The 22,200-nt window shown below is 41.5% G+C and overlaps 2 protein-coding genes across 2 annotated transcripts; both read right to left on the bottom strand.

The window, feature by feature from the left end:
- Window positions 1-3,886: 3,886 nt before the first annotated feature.
- On the bottom strand, window positions 3,887-8,947 carry LOC110538674 (PDZ domain-containing protein GIPC1). The gene is made up of 7 exons (XM_021625637.3): window positions 8,532-8,947; window positions 7,640-8,153; window positions 7,343-7,528; window positions 6,866-7,046; window positions 6,526-6,638; window positions 6,358-6,439; window positions 3,887-5,874 (listed from the first exon to the last, which is right to left on the bottom strand). Exons 2-7 carry the CDS (start codon window positions 7,937-7,939, stop codon window positions 5,723-5,725), a joined length of 1,014 nt encoding a protein of 337 aa, XP_021481312.3. The 5' UTR covers window positions 7,940-8,153; window positions 8,532-8,947; the 3' UTR covers window positions 3,887-5,722.
- A 2,418-nt stretch (window positions 8,948-11,365) lies between these two features.
- Window positions 11,366-21,253, bottom strand: LOC110538673 (dnaJ homolog subfamily B member 1). The gene is made up of 3 exons (XM_021625636.3): window positions 20,718-21,253; window positions 19,537-20,144; window positions 11,366-16,632 (listed from the first exon to the last, which is right to left on the bottom strand). Exons 1-3 carry the CDS (start codon window positions 20,926-20,928, stop codon window positions 16,402-16,404), a joined length of 1,050 nt encoding a protein of 349 aa, XP_021481311.2. The 5' UTR covers window positions 20,929-21,253; the 3' UTR covers window positions 11,366-16,401.
- Between the last annotated feature and the right edge of the window lie 947 nt (window positions 21,254-22,200).

Below are 22,200 nucleotides of genomic sequence, written 5' to 3'. Positions count from 1 at the left end.
CTCATTTTGTCTGTCATAGTTGAAGTGTACCTATGATGAAAATTACAGGCCTCTCATCTTATTAAGTGGGAGAACTTGCACAATTGGTGGCTGACTAACTACTTTTTTGCCCCACTGTACATGCCAGCAAAGCCACTACACAACACTGAACAATACATGAATTGCACTATAACGGTGACAAACAGTGCCCATAAACTGTTAGGGCCTACATAAAGCTGTCCCAACAGCAGAGCTTTCTTTTCAGCGCCATGGAGTGAATCCTTACCACTGCTACACCTGGCTATCATCTGAGCTTTGTCTGGCAGTGAAACAGATAAAATCAGCCTCATTTATTGCCTTTTAAAAAACATAGCTGTTATAGCTGACTTGCTTAAACAAATGTGGTTGCTACTGACAATTGAGATGTACAAACTATTGCATAAGGGGACGACAAGCGGATAAGAGGCAAGCCGTAATTTCAATTTAGACATTGATGAGCTAGGACGGACATAGTCCATATAACTATTTGTTCAGCACTTTTGAAATGTAAAGCGACAGAATTCAGAACATGGGCCATTTTTACAGTGTTCTCCCTGTACACCAAGTCAGAACCATAGGATAAATAAAGGGGGCATATAAACAGACAATGGAAGCTCTTACAATATTCGATGATACATTTCTCTAAAACAGGTTACATGCTACATGTGCACCACCAAGTCAGAACAGTAGGCTAAATCTTCAACATTATATCCACTATCAACAAAAAACACTATAGGCTGGGCAGCACCTCCTACTGGCGAGTTGATCTACAGCTATTAATTTGGTCTCCCATCCAGGGTTTTAACCAAACTCGGCTTTTCTATTTGCCACTGACTACTACCAATGTGCTATCATGAGAATGATTATTAAGAGACCTATTAATAACTACATATATGCACTGTTGCAACCTAAGTCATTCCAAAGGATAGGTTTAACAAAGCAAATTAAATGTAACCATACTTTATAAGTCATATATCAATGATACTATTTAGACATATATAGCATTTAAGTCAGCTATTGTTTCAATTCAACCCAGGGTTCAACTAAAATGATAAACTGTGTAGTTTGAGCCCTGAATTCTGATTGACTGAAAGCCGTGGTATATCAGCCCGTATACCACGGGTTTGACAAAACATTTAGTTTTACTGCTCTAATTATGTTGGTAACCAGTTTATAATAGAAATAAGGCTCCTCTGGGGTTTGTGATATATGGCCAATATACCACGGCTAAGGGCTGTGTCCAGGCACTTTGCGTTGCGTCGTGCATAAGAACAACCGTTAGCCGTGGTATAGTGGCCATATACCACACCTCCTCAGGGGTTATTGCTTAAATAGACAATAAATATTGGCCAAGGATTTTAAGCTGTGGTTGATTTCAAATGCAATCTTCAAAATAATCATTGATATTGGATTTAAGTCTCCATGTCAACCAAAAACCTAAGTTAAAAGATTGATTTGATACTAACTTCATTCAAAATGCATTTAAAGTTTGATTAGATTTCCTCCTATTCTTTAACTTAGATTTGTGAATCCAACATATACATTTTTTATTTGAAAACAAACTGGAATTTGTTGACAACTAAACACAATTCAATATTCCTTTTGCAATAAAGTAAATAGCCTATTAACTTGTCAACAAGTTAAGAAAATTATTTGTTGGATTCAAGTCTCTTGCATAGGCAAGATGCAACAGATGGTATAAAATACAGTATATACACATGAGATTAGTAATATAAGATATGTAAACATTATTAGTGGCGCTATTTAAAGTGACTAGTGATCCATTTACTAAAGTGGCTAATGATTTTAGTCTGTATGTAGGCAGCAGCCTCTCTGTGTTAGTGATGGCTGTTTAACAGTCCGATGGCCTTGAGATTGAAAAACAGCTTCTATCGGTCCCAGCTTTGATGCACCTGTACTGACCTCGCCTTCTGGATGGTAATGGGGTAAACAGCTAGTGGCTCAGCTGGTTGTTGTCCTTGATGATCTTTTTGGCCTTCCTGTGACATCAGGTGCTGTAGGTTTCCTGTAGGACAGGTAGTTTGCCCCCGGTGATGTGTTGTGCAGACCGCACCACCCTCTGGAGAGCCATGTGGTTGAGGGCAGTGCAGTTGCCGTACCAGGCTGTGATACAGTCCGACAGAATGCTCTTAATTGCGCATCTGTAAAAGTTAGTGAGGGTTTTAGGTGACAAGCCACATTTCTTCAGCCTCCTTCACCACGGTCTGTGTGGGTGGACCATTTCAGTTTGTCCGTGATATGTACACTGACACCTTCTCCACTACTGTCCCGTCGATGTGGATAGGGGGGTGCTCCCTCTGCTGTTTTCTGAAGTCCACGATCATCTCCTTCGTTTTGTTGATGTTGAGTTCAATCTTGGTTTCATCAGACCAGAGAATATTGTTTCTCATGGTCAGAGTCCATTAGGTGTCTTTTAGCAAACTCCAAGCTGGCTGTCATGTGCCTTTTACTGAGGAGTGGCTTCTGTCTGGCCACTCTACCATGAAGAACTGATTGGTGGAGTGCTTCAGAGATGGTTGTCCTTCTGAAAGGTTCTCCCATCTCCACAGAAGAACACTGGAGCTCATTCATAGTGACCATCAGGTTCTTGGTCACCTCCCTGACCAAGGGTCGGGTGGCCAGCTCTAGGAAGATTCTTGGTGGTTCCAGGTCTGGTGGTTCCACTGTATCTTACAATGCTGAAGAAATGTTTTGGTACCCTATCTGTGCCTCGACACAATCCTGTCTCAGCATTCTACAGACAATTCCTTCAACCTCATGGCTTGGTTTTTGCTCTGACATACACTGTTAACTGTAGGACATTATATCAACAGGTGTGTGCCTTTCCAAATCATGTACAATCAATTGAATTTACCACAGGTGGACTCCAATCAAGTTGTAGAAACTTCTAAAAGATGATCAATGGAAACAGGATGTACCTGAGCTCAACATCGAGTCTCATAGCAAAGGGTCTGTATACTTATGTAAATAAGGTATTTGTTTTGTATGTTTAATACATTTGCTAAAACCTGTTTTCGCTTTATCATTATGGGGTATTGTGAGCAGATTGATGAGGAAAAAATATAATTTAATCAATTTTAGAAGATTTAGAGCATAGTGATAACACATTAGGAATTCAACAAACTTCTGGCTGTCTTTGAGTGGGTGAATAAAGGTTGAAATCACATTGATCAACATCTCAACCAAATATTACCCACATTTCAACGTTGAAATGACGTGCTGTGTCCAGTGAACTGTATGCAGTAAACATGGTTGTTTTGGGGATTCAGATCGCTAAAGGTTGACCATGGCAAAAACTTCCAGAACGTGGGATGCTGAGCCGAGCTTTTAGAGGCTCTATATATTCCATCCCAGGACTAAGATTAGTATCAGTACAATTACAAATTAAATCATAGATGTGACTCTCAAACATTGACACGCCATATCAAATTCCCATTGTGTATTGTGTTCCCAAACTGTCCTACTATTGAGGGCTGAAGGGAGTGATTAGATGCATGTATTTTTTGAGGTGAGAACAGGACCTGATTACACACCTATAAACACACAGCACTCCAGGGGGTGATGTGTTTGTCTCTCTAAGAAGAACATGTTTCCATTCGCAGGTGAACACCAACTCAGCCAGCCTGTGCAAAATATCAGCTTGACTACGACCTGACGTTAGTTCATTTTCTTGTCCCACTAAGGAAAATTACAAAAACTTTAAAAAATAAATAAGATTTGGCACTTTTTTCTGCTAAACAATCTGACATAATATAGTAATATGAATTACATCTAGGGAAATATTTCCTGTTGAAGAGTCCAAGGCAACATTTGTGTATTCAACTGAGGGAAAGACATGGAAAACATCTTATTTCATAATCTTCGTCATTATTATTGCCATTATAAATCAGACATTGTTATAGAAAGCCATACCAAAACAATGTCCTCAGTATTACAGTGCCTATTATCAGTATTTTATGACAGTAACCATCTAGATATACTTCAACAGCATTGATAGACAGAAAAACAACCAAACAATTTACTACAAAAATATGTTGTTCATTCAGAGATAGACTATGGAAAAGATAAAACCCCAAAAAGTTATGAAAAGAAATATTTTCTATGTTGAGTAATTATTTTCTATATCTTGGAACTTTGACCCATATTGCATGTTTTTTTATTCATCTATAAAGAAGTCACTAAAAGCCAGATGACTTTGCAGAAAGTAGTTTGGTTTGATAATGACATCATTCTGTTCCTATGGTAGTGTCCAGGTTCTTTCCTAAAGTAACAGTGTTGGACTTGGTCCTTCATTTCATTGCAGAATTGCATAATGGTGCATTTTCTTTTCATTACTTGACCGCTCCATGACTTATGTGCATAACTATTTGGCTCCTTCATGTTGAGACTGTCTGGTCCCTAAAAAAATGCAGTCTATTGGAAATGCCAATGCTTTTGGCATGGATATCAGTTTTCATTTTTACCACCAACTCAATTAAAACAAAGGAAATTCCTCATCAGTTACACAACGCTTTTTCATTTAAAACACCACTCCTTTAAAAAAATCCTGCAAAAACATTTCTTAAAAAATTAAAGGCTCAGTCTACCAATAAGTCAATAGCTTTTTAAAAAAAAAATGTTTTAACATGTACTTCAAATTCTTGAGTATTCTTGTAATACTGTAATATAACACTGCTTTTCTTAATACTGGAGTTTCCCTGGCAAAGGGGACCATTTAAGTATTAACCAGACTATCTTTGTTAACAGACTGAGATGTGCTACAAGTGCAGCTTGTTTCTATATACCTTATTCACTTCAGAAAAACTGAGTGACTGCAGCTAATTTTGTAGTGACAGTCTACGCATTGTGAACCTTCAGCAACCAAAACACTCCTTCAATAGTGACACTCAACAGCACATAAAACCAAAAGAACTCACAACGAGGAGACAAACAATAATAGCACGGGCTAATAAGATGTTTTTTCTGACCATGCGATTTGACCAGGACATTCTGGGCATGAGCCTCTCAATACGCCTCTCTCTGAACAACACCGCACAGAACACAAATACTGTAGTCCAGTTCTATGCACCAGTGCAATGTAGTGAGTGACTGCTCCAGTGAAGTACAATGCACTTTTCTTATATTTTCTACAGCGCAGTGCAAGACAGTGCAAAGTGGGGGGAGGAAAATCACAGTTTGTTTGAACTCAAACTTCAAAAGGTAGGTGTATGTAAGCCGTGGTCCCTCACTTCTCCACTTGTTGTTCTCGAGATTGTTCCTCAGAGGACTAGTGGAACAAAGACCTGGGCGTTAACATGTGACGTGTTCAAGGTCAGGAGGTGTGTCCACAACCACAAGACCTGGAAGAAAATTGAAAAGCACTTGCAGTTTGAACACAATAACCTCCACGTATTGCACTCAATAGTCTGAGTCTGATGAGAGTATTTTCAGCCTGATCGAGTGATCAGAGCTAGTGATCAGAGTCCTCTATCCTCTCCCATACACTGTCTCTATCCTCCCAAAGAGTCTCCCCCAAAAGTATCCCAACAAGAGTAGTAAACTCCACGTAAAAAATAATAAGTACACAGAAAACAATAAGTAAATCACATGATGGTAGTGTGGTGTTTCCTAGTAGTTCTGTTTTTTGCAGGTTGGTGCCTCAGCATTCAAAACCACACACAGGTTGGTCCCCTGCTCCCTCCGGTTACAGCCGGCCGACCTTGGCGTCCCCGATGGCACCCCAGACGTCAAAAACAAATTCATCCGGGAAGGCGAAGTCACCAAGAGTCTCGTCCAACGCCTCGGCAAACTCATCTGGGTTCTTTTTGTCCTTCCCCAGCTCCACCATTGTAGCAGCTGACAGTGAGGGAGAGGGGTCAACCACAGCACAACAAAGTAATAGGAAGTTAAATAGTTAACCAAATAGCTACCAAGACTATTTGCATTGACCCTTTTTGCACAAACTTTGCCTCATCACATACGTTTATTATTTGTCACTTTATTCCTAGTCAAATGTACACATCTACCTTGTACCCTGCACAGACTCAGTACTGGTACCCTGTGTATATTGCTTATTGCTGGTACCCTGTGTATATTGCCAAGTTATCGTTACTCATTGTGTATCTGTTATTACATGTTTTACTTTTCTATTATTTCCTTCTCTCTGCATTGTTGGGAAGGGTCCGTGAGTAAGCATTTCACCGTTAGTCTACACCTGTTGCTTACAGCATGTAACAAATAACATTTGATTTGAAGTGGCAACACACAAGTCACCACTTTGCTAACAGGAGCTGCATGTGTGAATCACATTCACACGTATACACACACCGTCTCCCTTACCCAGCTCACTGTCTCTGATGCCCATGTAACTCTCCAGGAGGTCATCCACTTTCTCTATGGCCTTCTCCTCAAATGCAGAGGGCTGACAAACAAATACCATAAACATAGTCATGACCTGAAACCATGTTAACCTTATTAAAGGTAATAGAAGAACCAACACACACTCACCAGCTCCTCCACCGTGGCTGGGCCTTTGGAGCGTAAACGCAGGGTGCCCTTCCCTGTCCCCAGCTGGGTTCCTGAGCCAGCCCGGGCCCCTCCTGACCTCTGGCTGATCATGTCTACAGGTAAGGGAGACAACATAACATGTCAAAGGAGCATCAGGTTTCTAACCTCCTAATTCTATATCTAGCTAGTCAATGATAATATAAGAGCAATTAGTAAAAGGCATTACAAAGTTTGATAAGTGCTGACTCATTCCTAAATATAATCTGTCACACCATAATATGATTCATAATTACTGTGTCAGCACACACAATCTCTCATACACACACATACACAAACCCACCGAAGGCTTTCAAGGGCTCCACCATCTTGAGAACAAAGTCCTTCCCCTTGGGCAGCTCCTTGAGCATCTTGGCCACCTCGTAGTGTCGACAGCCAATGAGACTGTGGCCGTTGATGGACTCAATCATGTCTCCCACGTTGATGACCTGGATCTGATGGACCACGCTACCCTCCCTTATTCTCTGGAAGGGACAGGATGAGACAAAGTAAAAATCCACCATTTCACACAATCAGCCAATTTGGCAGTGGGCAACATAAACAACTCTATAATGTGCATAGGCAACTAACTAACATCTTATATTCAGTCTACTGTACATTCCACACTGTCGCTGCAATTGAGGCTCTGCGTTTCAAACGCTCCCATTTTGTTCTATTTTTAGTCCTCTGTGTGTGATGCTGATGGATTTCCTTCCACTGCCAGACCTATCAGAGGTGACAGACACAGACGACTGATTTCCTAGCCAGTAACCATGCCCACCTTGATGAAGGCGTATCCAGCTCCATTATCAGTGATGGTCAACCCCAGGGCGTCCTCCCCCTTGAACACCTCCACCTCCTTCCTCTGGCCTTTGATATGGGCGAAAATAAAGTCCTCCAGCCCAATCTGACCCCCCAGTAACTTGTCCATGTCCACCTTGTGAGTGTTCAGAGTGCAGAACATCACCTGAAGAGTTAGAAAGTGAGTCAGTAAAGGGATAAACTGAAGCAGATCTCTCTCTCTCTCTCTCTCACACACACACACACACACACACACGTCAGTCGTCATATTGTTCACCTCTGGTGGTGCGATCCCAAAGGCCTCTCCGATCTTGGTGTAGAGCTCTCGCACGTTGCTGAAGCCCTCGATGCGTCCCGTGGGGCTACCGTGTGCTAGCTGGGTGTGGAAGATCAAACGAGGTCTCAGGCTGGTGGGTGGGGGTGGCAGACCCTCCTGGGTAGCACCCTCCCCGAGCCCCACACCACCTCCATCCAGGCCGTCCATTCCTGGGACATTAAGACCCGCTCGGATCGGCTCGGCTTCCTCGTTCTCCACTAGTGGAGATGCTTTCTTCCTTCTACCCAATCCAAGAGGCATTTTTATCCTTCTGTCTGTCTGTGGAAGTGAACAGATGCTGCTTTGGTAGGTAGCCAAAGGTCCAGCAAAGGACTCTCTCTCTCTCAAGTCTTCTTCCACCTGATGATTCACCAGTGAACCACAGCTATCTCTTGATGGTGGTCGTTGTTGCTAGCTACTGTTGTTGTTGGGACAATAACTTCAACTGTATGGCAACTAGACATTCAGAGTGCATCTGTGAACAGATTGTGACAGGTTAGTTAAGCATTACTACCAAACCCCATCGCTGGTGCGTCACATCACAATACACTGGAAGATAGCTTTCAAAAACGAGTACCAAAACGCCCAGGAGCTAACTAGCCAGCTAGCTAGCTCACCCTTAAAACACTTCTTCTGCCTACTTGGCTTGCCATCAAGTTACATGGCATTAGATAAGATGATAAACATCTCAACTTGAATCAGAGATTGCACTTAATTTGACACACCTATTTTTTTTAAACAGATTGCCAGTTAGGTAGCTAACTTGTTAGCTAGTTAGCTTGTTGGCTAACACAATATTAGCTACTAGCTAGCTGAGAATGAAGGAATATAGCAGTCAAGGTAAGCATCTTACCAGAGCTTTAGCTAGCTAACTCGCTGTACGAGGTGATTGATTCAAGCCAGACGTGGAATGGAACATCAAAACACTAGGTTACTTCTTGATCCAAAGGTTGTGAAAGTAAAGTTGCATCGCATTTGAATCGCTAGTCGTGTGAGATACGCTAACAAGAAAATTAGAGGAAAGGATGATCTGATGGGTATGTATGTAGTTCAGCAGGGGTGTTTTCATTAGATAGCACAGCCACAAAGTCAGAATTGGCTATGTCGAGAGAAGAAAAAAATAAGGAAAACAAAATGTGCTTTTTGGTTTTTATTTATGTTTTGGGGTTAGGAATAAGGTTAGCAATGAGGTTAAGGATATGTTTAAAATCAGATTTTAAGAAGAGCAATAGTAGAACCAGGCGGGGTTTATCACTTTGCGGCTGTGGTAACAATTGACGACTGCAGGGGTGGGACTTCAGCACTGTATAATGGCCTCCTCCACTATAGGATTCCTCTCCTCGTCTCTAGCTCTTCGATGCCCCCTACTGTAAGGCAGGTTTTTCAACCCTCTGTCCTAGGAATTCCAATAGTCCTCCTGGCATGAATAATTAATCTACACTGCCTGTAATGCATTTTATTATCTACCTAGTATAGATGACAGACAGGCTTTTACAAAAAATGCTCAGCTTTTGATTCTAACTTGTAACAGATTCAGTTCCCATATGTCTCTCACTCCATTTAACCCCTGGATGTGGATGTGTGTTTTTCAGAAGATTGCTTGTTTGACAATCTGCTCCAGGTAGAACAAAATGCACTCTGTTACAATGGTGCTTTGATCCCAATCCAGTTAGCTAGTCCCTAGTTGGCAAACTTGTTGCATGTGTAAAATAACTGTGTTGTCAAATCAAATCAAACGTTGTCACATTTTTTAAATTGTACCTTTATTTAACTAGGCAAGTCAGTTAAGAACAAATTCTTATTTTCAATGACGTCCTAGGAACAGTGGGTTAACTGCCTTGTTCAGGGGCAGAACGACAGATTTGTACCTTGTCAGCTCGGGGATTTCAACTTGCAACCTTTCAGTTACTTGTCCAACACTCTAACCACTATTTTATTTTATTTTAATTTCACCTTTATTTAACCAGGTAGGCTAGTTGAGAACAAGTTCTCATTTACAACTGCGACCTGGCCAAGATATAGCATAGCAGTGTGAACAGACAACAACACAGAGTTACACATGGAGTAAACAATTACCAAGTCAATAACACAGTAGAAAAAAAGAAAAAAAAATAGAAAAAAAGAGTCTATATGCATTGTGTGCAAAAGGCATGAGGTAGGCGAATAAGTACAATTTTGCAGATTAACACTGGAGTGATAAATGATCAGATGGTCATGTACAGGTATTTTGCATACTGGTGTGCAAAAGAGCAGAAAAGTAAATAAATATAAACAGTATGGAGATGAGGTAGGTAAATTGGGTGGGCTATTTACCGATGGACTATGTACAGCTGCAGCGATCGGTTAGCTGCTCAGATAGCAGATGTTTGAAGTTGGTGAGGGAGATAAGTCTCCAACTTCAGCGATTTTAGCAATTCGTTCCAGTCACAGGCAGCAGAGAACTGGAACGAAAGGCGGCCAAATTAGGTGTTTGCTTTAGGGATGGGTGTTGCCATCGTGACCAGTGAACTGAGATAAGGCGGAGCTTTACCTAGCATGGACTTGTAGATGACCTGGAGCCAGTGGGTCTGGCGACAAATATGTAGCGAGGGCCAGCCGACTAGAGCATACGACCAGTGGTGGTCGCAGTGGTGGGTGGTAAACGGATGGCACTGTGATAAACTGCATCCAGTTTGCTGAGGAGAGTATTGGAAGCTATTTTGTAGATGACATCGCCGAAGTCGAGGATCGGTAGGATAGTCAGTTTTACTAGGGTAAGTTTGGCGGCGTGAGGCTTTGTTGAAAAAAAGCTGACTCTAGATTTGATTTTAGATTGGAGATGTTTGATATGAGTCTGGAAGGAGAGTTTACAGTCTAGCCAGACACCTATAGATGTCCACATTTTTAGTTTACCTTTATTTAACTAGGCAAGTGAGTTAAGAACAAATTCTTATTTTCAATGACGGCAATGGGTCATTGAGTGGGTAAACTGCCGTTTCAGGGGCAGAATGACAGATTTGTACCTTGTCAGCTCGGGGGTTTGAACTTGCAACCTTCCAGTTACTAGTCCAACGCTCTAACCACTAGGCTACCCTGCCGCCCCATATTCTAGGTCGGAACCATCCAGGGTGGTGATGCTAGTCTGGCGTGCGGGTGCAGGCAGCGAACGGTTGAAAAGCATGCATTTGGTTTTACTAGCGTTTAAGAGCAGTTGGAGGCCACGGAAGGAGTGTTGTATGGCATTGAAGCTCGTTTCAAGCTTAGATAGCACAGTGTCCAAGGAAAGGCCAGAAGTATACAGAATGGTGTCGTCTGCGTAGAGGTGGATCACAGCAAGAGCCCGCAGCAAGAGCAACATCATTGATATATACAGAGAAAAGAGTCGGCCCGAGAATTGAACCCTGTGGCACCCCCATAGAGACTGCCAGAGGACCGGACAACATGCCCTCCGATTTGACAGGCTACGCTGCCGCCCCGATAAGTGTGGACTTACAAACCCTTAAACCAACAGTGCAAATAAACTAAAGTAAAAAAATAAATAAAAAGTAACACAATAACGAGGCTATATACCAATGACCAATACAATTTGATACCGAGTCAGTGTGCAGGAAAGCAAAAAGTAGCTGGTTCGCGCTCCATGTGGGGCAGAACTAAATCCACTCAGTTACTTTAAAAGTTTGATGGGGCTAAATAAGACAGAACTACATCATTTTGTACAATTTTATTTTATATTTACAAGTTTGCCAGTCTTTGCAACAACTAAAATACCACAAAATGCCAAGGGGACCTCATTTGTTCAAAGGATAGGACAAATAAAATAAAATGTTCAGTTTCATACAATTTAAAAGCAGATTGCTAACACTTATTTCTCAAATAGAATTCTGGGTGCCTAATAATAATAATAATAATAATACAGAATGTCTGCAAATTTTATAAAAACTATTTAAACTTTTCCATCAAAGGAAAACATTTGCAAATAAAGCAAATATTTTTTAGCAAAAAAGTTAAACCGAGATTACACATCTCTACATTCATGTTAAACCACATGTATCTGTTCAAATTAAATAATAGTGGAACTCTACTTGGAGTGGAATGATAGATGGGTAAGTGTTGACTGATCATTACAACCTCAATGACAATCAATCAAATTCATTACATTTCGCAACGGAAACCATTTAGCGTTTGAGAACCAAACAGCATGAAACGATGCAGGACCTACCTGAATTTGTCCAATAAAAACAATGTTACAAAACATTTTCCATTTGGCGTAGAACTTTTGTGCAACAGAATCAGCGTAATGAATGCACCCCAGGTTAAAATATGTATTTCAAGTACTTGAAAATGTAACATTATTCAAATAATTCAGACATATTTTAACAATAAAACTGACTCACTACTTGACTATTTTAGTTTGTCAACTGTCATTTTTGGAATGATTTTCTTATTTACCACAGATGCTTAGGCTTGCTTTATCTCAAACAATTGCTTCAAAAATCAGTTCACTACATACTTTAGGCTGCATTCACACAGGCAGCCCACTTCTGATCTTTTTCTCACTAATTTGGTGTTTTGACCAATCACATCCGATCTTTTCGCAGCAGATCTTTTTCAGAGCTGATCTGATTGGTCAAAATACAATTTAGTGGGAAAAAAATCTCTGAATTGGGGCCTGACTAAACGCAGCCATATTAGACAAGTCATTGTTTGCTCTGCAGTGTGTAAGAAGTACAGGATATGACAAAATAAAAAGAATGAAGATTATCCTAACAGGAATGGTTTGCATAGAGGTTCCGAAGTAGCAGTAGATATTAGTTTCACAGCTTTAACAGAGTTAAAGAGAGAATTTAAACAGCTAAAATGCACTGCTGTTTTGAATAGCTTCTAGAGTGTCACTGCAGAGTAAACACACCTACAAGTTTCACTGGAGAATGGGCATACAAGTCCATTATACTTACAACAATAGTGATCCTCAAGCTAAATGTAAGGGGTCCTACAGAGGTCAAAACACATCACACCATCTTCTTATAGTATTTCACAATAAGATGGTGCATGTTTGTCTATATACACACACACACACACACACACACAAGGTCAATCTCGCATGCGTGACGTAACATTTTGCACAAAATAGATAACGCGCCCTTGAATAACTAAAATCTATTCAACTGGAGAAGCTACACTGTATGGCCAAAAGTATATGGACACCTGCTTGATAAACATCTTATTCCAAAATCATGGGCATTAATATAGACTTGGTCCCTCCCTTTGCTGCTATAACAGCCTCCACTCTTCTGGGAAGGCTTTCCACCAGATGTTGGAACATTGGAAGCAAGTTCCCGCAGCATTCACAAGAGCATTAGTGAGGTCGGCCACCGGTGTTGGGCGATTAGACCTGGGTCGGCGTGCCAATTCATACCAAAGGTGTTCAATAGAGTTGAGGACAGGGCTCTATGCAGGCCAGTCAAGTTCTTCCACACTGATCTCAACAAACCATTTCTGTATGGACCTTGATTTGTGCACAGGGGCATTGTCATGCTGGAACAGGAAAGGGCCTTCCCCAAACTGTTGCCACAGAATTGGAAGCACAGAATCGCCTAGAATGTCATTGTCTGCTGTAGCGTCAAGATTTCCCTTCAATGGAACTAAGGGGCCTAGCCCGAACCATGAAAAACAGCCCTAGACCATTATTCCTCCTCCACCAAAGTTTACAGTTGGCGTTCTCTTGGCATTCGCCAAACCCAGATTGTCCATTGGACTGCCAGATGGTGAAGCATGTTTCCACTGCTCCAGAGTCCAATGGCGGTGAGCTTTACACCACTCCAGCTGATGCTTGGCATTGCGCATGGTGATCTTGTGTGCGGCTGCTCAGCCATGGAAACCCATTTCATGAAGCTCTCGATGAACAGTTATTGGACTGACTTTGCTTCCAGAGGCCGTTTGAAACTCAGTAGTGAGTGTTGCAACCTGCTTCAGTGGCCCTGTTGTGAGCTTGTGTGGCCTACCACTTCGGGGTTGAGCGGTTGTTGCTCCTAGATGTTTCCACTTTACAATAAAAGCACTTACAGTTGACTGGGGCAGCTCTAGCAGGGCAGAAATTTGACGAACTGACTTGTTGGAAAGTTGGCATCCTATGACGATGCCACATTGAATGTCACTGAGCTCTTCAGTATGGGCCATTCTACTGCCAATATTTGTCTATTGAGACTGCATAGCTGTGTGCTTGAGTTTATACACCTGTCAGCAATAAGTGTGCCTGAAATAGCCAAATCCACTAATTTGAAGGGTTGTCCACTCACTTTTGGCCATGTAGTGTATCAAGTATGTGGAATCTGTAGGGAGTTGCCTGGAGTTAATTCCTAAAAACATTTATTCATACCTCATTCTCTGGGTTAGTTTGAACATGATTTGCAAGTTGTGCTCAAGAATCCCCAGTTTTGCCCCTCCCATTTAAGCTGAAATAATTTTCTGAATTCTATTTGTTCTAGTTCCCCAACATAACTCAGTTTCAGAATCTCTCGCATACCTCACTGCAAAATAATAGCAGTAACACCAAAGATATATTCAGACCCCTGGACATTTTCCAAATGTTGTTATGTTGGTCTTATTCTAAAATGGATTAAATAAAAAATCCTCAGCAATTTACACACAATACCCCATAATGACAATGCAAAATCAGTTATTATTTTTTAATGGTACCAAATGTAATACCTAGAAAACAGAAATACCTTATTTACATAATTATTCAGACCCTTTTATGAGACTCGAAATTGAGCTCAGGTGCATCTTGTTTCCATTTATCATCCTTGAGATGTGTCTACAACTTGTAGTCCACCTGTGGTAAATTAAATTGATTAGATTTGGAAAGGCACATAACTGTCTATAAAAAGTATACACAGTTGGCAGTGCATGTCACAGCAAAAACCAAGCCATGAGGTTGAAGAAATTGTCCATAGAGCTCAGAGACAGGATTGCGTCAATTCCCCAGATCTGTGGAAGGGTACCAAAAAGGGTCCCCAAGAACACAGTGCCCTCCATCATTCTTAAATGAAAAGTGTGGAACCACCAAGACTGTTCCAAGAGCTGGCCGCCCAGCCAAACTGAGCAATCGGAGGAAAAGGGCCTTGGTCAGGGAGGTGACCAAGAACCCGATGGTCACCCTGACAGAGCTCTAGAGTTACTAAGTGGAGATGGGAGAACCTTCCAGAAAGACAACCATCCCTGCAGCACTCCACCAAATCAGGCCTTTATGGTAGAGTGGCCAGACGGAAGCCACTCCTCAATAAAAGGCACATGACAGCCCGCTTGGAGTTTGCCAAAAGGCACCTAAAGAAAGACTCTGACCATGAAAAACAAGATTCTCTGGTCTGATGAAACCAAAATTGAACTCTTTGGCCTGAATGCCAAGCGTCACATCTGGAGGAAACCTAACACCATCCCTTTGGTGAAGCATGGTGGTGACAGCATCATCATGCTGTGGGGATGTTTTTGAGCGGCAGGGACTGGGAGACTAGTCAGGATCGAGGCACAGATGAACAGAGCAAAGTACAGAGATCCTTGATGAAAACCTCCTCCAGAGCGCTCAGGACCTCAGACTGGGGCGAAGGGGTTGTCCTTCTTACAACAGGACAACGACCCTAAGCACAAAGCCAAGACAACGTAGGAGTGGCTTCGGAACAAGTCTCTGAATGTCCTTGAGTGGCCCAGCCAGAGCCCAGATTTGAACCCGATCAAACATCTCGAGAGACCTGAAAAATAGCTGTGCAACAACGCTCCCCATCCAACCTGATAGACCCAGAGAGGATCTGCAGAGAAGAAATGGGAGAAACTGCCCAAATACAGGTGTGCAAAGCTTGTAGCATCATACCCAACACTCAAGGCTGTAGTTGCTGCCAAATGTGCTTCAACAAAGTACTGAGTAAAGGGTCACAACACTTATGTAAATGTGATGTTTTTAAAAATTCTAAAACATGTCTAAAAACCTGCTTTTGCTTTGTCATTATGGTGTATTGTGTGTAGATTGAGACGAAAAAGAAAAAACAACTTTAATCAATTTTAGAATTAGGCTGTAACGTAACAAAATGTGGAAAAAGTTGAGGGGTCTGAATATTTTCAGATGGCACTGTATGCATTGTATTTATAAGTATATCTACATTCAGGTGTGTGTCACTGCTCCTGAGATATATAGTTGATAAGTTGCCTGCAACAAATATTCTGGAAGCACTATCAAAACAACTGGATACAACACAAATTCCACGTCAGTGCTCTGTTTGCCACAGACATCTTCAACTCTACCTATCCCTCAGACCTTATAACAACCAGCACCAGTCATCTCTACAGGGCCAGACCAACCCCTGCCCTATGCTCAATCATTATTATCCAATGTCTACCACTGGGTCCCCCCAGAAATGTCTTTATTTTCCCTTCCAATGGGAAATGGAATACTGTCAATAGGACATGTAGGTAATAAAATCTAAATGTTTTAATAATATTAAACAGGAAAAAATTATGAACCAAACAGAACAGCTAACATCAGAACAGAGACCAACATGTTACTCTGTCAATATCTCATGGTGGTTAAATATATAACTGAATTATAATTTGGATCAAAGGTTGGATCAAAATAAACAAGTATAATTCCCAAACAACTATTATGTTCTTTGGACTAGGGTAAGGACAACTGTAATGGAGAAAGACGACTGTCTGTCTTCGTGTTTGTTAGGTGTCTTCAAAAGCCACTTAGTTATTCAAGGAGGAAGAATCTGAGTCAGTGCATCGCGGGCACTCTGCCCCAAATTCTCAGGGAATTTCACTACAAACTCAAGCACCATGTCCCCCCTCTTCTCTGGGTACTTGGACAGGGGTAGTCCCTCTCCCACGATACGCTTCTTCATCCCAGGTTTGACCACGTCTCTGGAGGTCACAGTCACAGTCCTGCCATCCAGAGTGGGAGCGCTGACCGTGCATCCACACAGTGCCTGATGGGAGAGAGAAATACAGATTGTCACAATTAGGTATGTTATATTTTTTGTTAAAGAGTACAAGGCCTGGGAGTTGGGCTGGGTGATAATGTCAAATTAATTCGATATTATGTTTTAGCGCGATGTTCCAAATGCCTGTATCGTAATATTTTTGTTTTTATGAGCGTTTATGTCCGCTTGTTCTCATGACTTTGTTTTTTCGGTCTCGTCTCCTTCGTGCATGCATCTCTCTCTCTCTCAAAACAACAAAGACGAAAGATCACTTCTTCCTCTGACAACAAACAGTGTCAACTCGATATTTGAGGTTTGGTCCAACAGAATGGATGAGATGGACCCTGAAACACATTGGGACATTTTATTGTAAGAGAACTTAACCTTTCTAACGATACCCTTTTTTTTTGTCTCAACTCCCAAAATTTAGCACAGAGCAGACCCTTCTAAAACCGTTCAAAAGTTTGGGATACTTAGAAATGTCAATTTTTAAAGAAAACAATATTTTTTTAGCCATTAAAATAACATCAAATTGATCAGAAATACAGTGTAGACATTGTTAATGTTGTAAATGACTATTGTAGCTGGAAACGGCTGATTTTTAAAATGGAATATCCACATAGGCGCACAGAGGCCCATTATCAGCCACCATCACTCCTGTGTTCCAATGGCACATTATGTTAGCTAATCCAAGTTCATAATTTTAAAAGGCTAATTTATCATTAGAAAACCCTTTTGCTGTGTGTAAGCCTCACAACTGGCAGCTTCATTAAATAGTACCCACAAAACACCAGTCTCAACGTCAACAGTGAAGAGGCGACACAGGGATAATGGCCTTCTAAGGCAGAGTTTCTCTGTCCAGTGTGTGTTCTTTTGCATCTTAATATTTTAATTTTTATTGGCCAGTCTGAAAATGGCCTTTTCTTTGCAACTCTGCCTAGAAGGCCAGCATCCCAGAGTCGCCTCTTCACTGTTGATGTTGAAACTGGTGTTTTGTTGGTACTATTTAATGAAGCTGCCAATTGAAGACTTGTGAGGCGTCTGTTTCTCAAACTAGACACTAATTTACTTGTCCTCTTGCTCAGTTGTGCAACGGGGTCTCCCACTCCTATTCTGGTTAGGGCCAGTTTGCGTTGTTCTGTGAAGGGAGTAGTACACACAGCGTTGTACAAGATCTTCAATTTCTTGGCAATTTCTCACATGGAATAGCCTTCATTTCTTAGAACAAGAATAGACTAAAGAGTTTCAGAAGAAAGTTTCTGGCCATTTTGAGCCTGTAATAGAACCCACAAATGCTGATGCTCTAGATATTCAACTAGGCTAAAGGACAGTTTTATTGCTTCTTTAAATCAGAACAACAGTTTTCAGCTGTGCTAACATAATTGCAAAAGGGTTTACTACTGATAAATTAGCCTTTTAAAATTATAAACTTGGATTAGCTAACACAACATGCCATTGGAACACAGGAGTGATGGTTGCTGATAATGGGCCTCTGTACACCTATGTAGATATTCATTTTTTAATTTTAATCAGCCGTTTCCAACTACAATAGTCATTTACAACATTAACAATGTTTACACTATATTTCTCATCAATTTGATGTTATTTTAATGCACCAAACTGTTTGCTTTTCTTTCAAAAACAAATAAATTTCTAAGTGACCCCAAACTTTTGAACGGTAGTGTATATTGTAAAAACAACTAGCTGGAGCCGTCGGCTATGAACGCCCTTACCCGCTAGTACATAATGCTGATAATTGGTTCTGACTCGCTACAGGCTGTTCTGCAAGAACAGTACGAATGCTTCTTAGTCTAGGACTTTTATCTTCACCACCACACACTATAGTATTCACACACAGAAATCTTCAGTTTACAGAGGATGGACTTGTGGTTTTCTTGGATGCATTGTACCCACAATTTTACTCAAATAAACACACAACTTGGTCGGCAGCCAAACTTGCGTCTTCATCTGCCGACAACGATAGCCACTGACCTGGAGTGGGTTGGGTCAGAGTCCAAATGTGCACTCTAATTGGTGTAAACCAAGAGGCTGTGAGACAGCTGAGAAGGGGAGAAATCACCCTAATAGGACTGTGGAGAGTCAGACATGGCCTGTTTTCTTTCACACACACCTTGTTTTCATAAATGTGATTATATAAGCTTGAAGCCCATTCAAAAACACAGTACGGGACTTGCAACAGGAGGTAGTAAATACTAGTACTTCCATACCGTATTGGCAACTTGTTCTCATTCTGAGAAATAAGCATCTTCTTATCCATGTAGGTAGGCCACAAAGTGGACATGCTAGCATTTTGTTCAAACAGTAGGGGACTGACAGGAGGGTGTGTTCATAACAGTTCAACTGTTTCGAACTTGTTAGCAAGTAAATAGATCCAAGATGGCTAGGATTTAAATATAAAGATTAGCTAACTACTCATTATTAGTGGATGTGCAATATGTATGGTTCTGGTTAAAAAAAAAAATTAACAAAAAGGGCATTTTCACACAGACAGACTTAAAAGCCAGATCAGTGATTATTGCAAAAAAGCAAGTTAAACTGCTATAATATAATTATTAGTGAGTTGTGGAAGGCTTACATTTAGCCTAGGTATAATTTTACAAGCCATGAATTCATTAGATTATTCCTGACTGTTTAAAATGTTTGAAATGCAGTGTACTGACATTTAAATGGTGCAACAAAGCTTATTTAGAGAAAAAAAAATGTAAATATACATTGTGAATAAGTTACAAAACAAATTGACATGAATTTTAGGTCATTTCGCCCAACCCTGCCTGAGAGCAGCAGAGAAATATCATTACCATGATTACAGAGAATACAAGTGAAATAGTTTAGTGGGTTACGTCTATGACTGACACAATGTTTAAGAAATCACAAAGACCAAGCACTCACATCTCTGAGGGACACTCTAGCAGGGTAGATGATATCGGAGCCATCCCGGCGGAACACAGGATGGGGTTTGTCTTTGACCACAAACACCACGTCAGCAGGAATGTTAGTGGGAGTCTCATCTCCCTCTCTGGGGAAGGTGATCTTGGTCCCTTCCTTCCAGCCTCGCTTGATGTCCACTGTCAGGATCTTGTCCTCGTTGCGCATGCTGCAGCCGTCCGGGTTCAGCCGCTTCCTGGAGATCTTCATCTTCTTGGTGCAGCCGGAGAACACCTCCTCGAGGCTCACCTTCAGCTCGTGTACCACCGGAGAATCTTTCTTCTTCTCACGGCCCCCATGGGGACCCCCTGGTCGGGATTTGAAGGACCTCTGGTGTTGGTGGAACCCTCCCATTCCACCCGGCATACCCCCCATCCCTCCCATACCAAATGCAGCAAAGGGGTCATCAGTGTCCATGTCATCGTCCCCGTTGCGTGCGAAGAACTGGTCGAATGGGCTGCGGCCACCAAAAAACTCTGTAAACATGGCGTGAGGATCTCCATGGAAGGTGTAGTTGTAGTTGTTGGGACCATTGGGACCACCACCGCCGCCGGCTGTGTGCCCCTTCAGGCCTGTAAGAGTGAACACAACATCAAAATTGCTATTTTAGAACACAAGAACAAACATCAAAATGTTTATTTTAAATCCCTTTGAATCACTTATTCATAACCCACTTTCAACACTTCCAGACATACCATCTCTCTAAATAAATAATGCTAAAGCATGTTACATTTCCACCTGTGTCTTCAGGGGTCACTGTGACAGAGCAGTGTTTCTGAAAAGGTGTTCTGCAATGTGTCACAAACCATGAGCGGACGTGACAGAATGAAGGAATTAACGTTGTGATGTGAACAAACTAGCCCCACCGACAGTTTGAACTCAGAATAAGCAGGACAGTTCCAGCAAGTTCTCCGGCGCTCAGTTGCTTCCAATATAATAACTACAATAGTTTCTAGGGCTACACACAAAGAAAAACAAACAGTAACATTTAAATAATAAGGTTAGCTAGAAGTTGTCAAAAACGGCCACGGCTGATACAGCTACCAACGTTACATAGTTGGCAAACCTGACAACGTCGATTGCGCAAGACAGTTTAGATTACAATAGTGCACCACACTGTGTGGAACCAAAAGTTGATGCGTTACCTTCTTCTCCATATCGGTCATATATATCCTTTTTCTTTGTGTCGCTGAGGACATCATAGGCCTCGGCGATCTCTTTGAATTTATCCTCAGCTCCAGTGGACTTGTTTTTATCAGGGTGATATCGCAGGGCCTGCTTTCGATACGCCTTCTTTATCTCGTCCTCAGAGGCGCCTTTCTGTATACCCAACACTTTATAATAGTCTTTACCCATTACGAGTGTCTGCCAAGTAACGCTTGATATTCAAAAAAACATCGTAAATTCACCAGTTAATCTTATATCAAAGGCCGTCAACCAAGCACACTGAAATGTAGTGTTTGAAGCTGGCTAGCCAGTTGACAGCTGCAAGCTAGCTACAAATCCGAACCTCCACGATTTTTTTGACCTATTAAACTATGGAGTTACATAAATATATCCCACTCACTGCTGAATAAATCAATTTATGAGCCGAGATATCGTGGCTACTCAAAATACGCTTTTCACCATGTCGCTAGCTAGCCACCATGTAAGAAACTTCCAGAAGTACTGGTGCTGATACTGCTGTGACTATAGCATTTCCACATTGACTGACATCTCCGCCCCTTTCCACGTCATGCTTTCAAAATGGTCTGTGCTTTCAAGATCTCTGGGACGTCCCTACCCCATTGAAGTTGAACTGTATGAATGGTTAAAGTTCGGGTTAGGGTAGCCTCGCCGAGAACCAGGCGTGACAACGGGTTATGCTTGGCGTTAGGGTTTAGGGTAAGGACGTCCCAAGGAATCCGAATATCACTAACCTTGTCAAAATCAAGAACTACGATTTTCGCCCCACCACTCTCTGGCAGCAGTTGCTTCACATATAAGAAGGGATAAACTGCATGTTCAGGGTGGACAACTAGCGGCCCAACCAAATTGTGCTTAGTGCTCCCAAAAGGGTCACCCCATACAGAACCAATCAGTCGATATAATCGAGAACAATCATCAGAAATCACGCGATATGAATCGAACAGTTAGGGCGCCGCCTGACCCACTGATTGCAATTGTGGAAGGGTAGGGCCGACTCTGACTGCACCCTACGATGTAGGTACACAGACCCGCGAGCCACTGCAGACCCTCATGATGAGTTAATATTTTTTTGTGGCCCCCACGCCAATTAAAGTTGCCCATCACTGATGTAGATAATAATTTCATCACATTGTGGGTATCTGTGGCAAAGCTTTATACATTATTTCATTAGCTAAAATAATATGAATGCATATTGTGACAAGACTATTGATATGTTTCATATCAAATGGCAACACGGTAGAATAATATAATAGTGTTCCTCTTGCAATGCCTAATTACATATCTTACATATCCTACATATCTTTCATGATATGGACAAATATTGGCTTTAAAATGACTCCATGTCAGTGCTTCTGGAAAATAAAGAGCTAACTTGCAAAGTGAAGTGATAATAACGCTGACTACCACAGAGGGGCAGCATTGCAGCTTCTTAAATCACGG

Source organism: Oncorhynchus mykiss, chromosome 12, assembly GCF_057628025.1.
Source record: "Oncorhynchus mykiss isolate SJ-2025 chromosome 12, ASM5762802v1, whole genome shotgun sequence".
In the NCBI taxonomy this organism is placed as follows: domain Eukaryota; kingdom Metazoa; phylum Chordata; class Actinopteri; order Salmoniformes; family Salmonidae; genus Oncorhynchus; species Oncorhynchus mykiss.
This window is presented reverse-complemented; position numbering and strand designations above follow the sequence as displayed.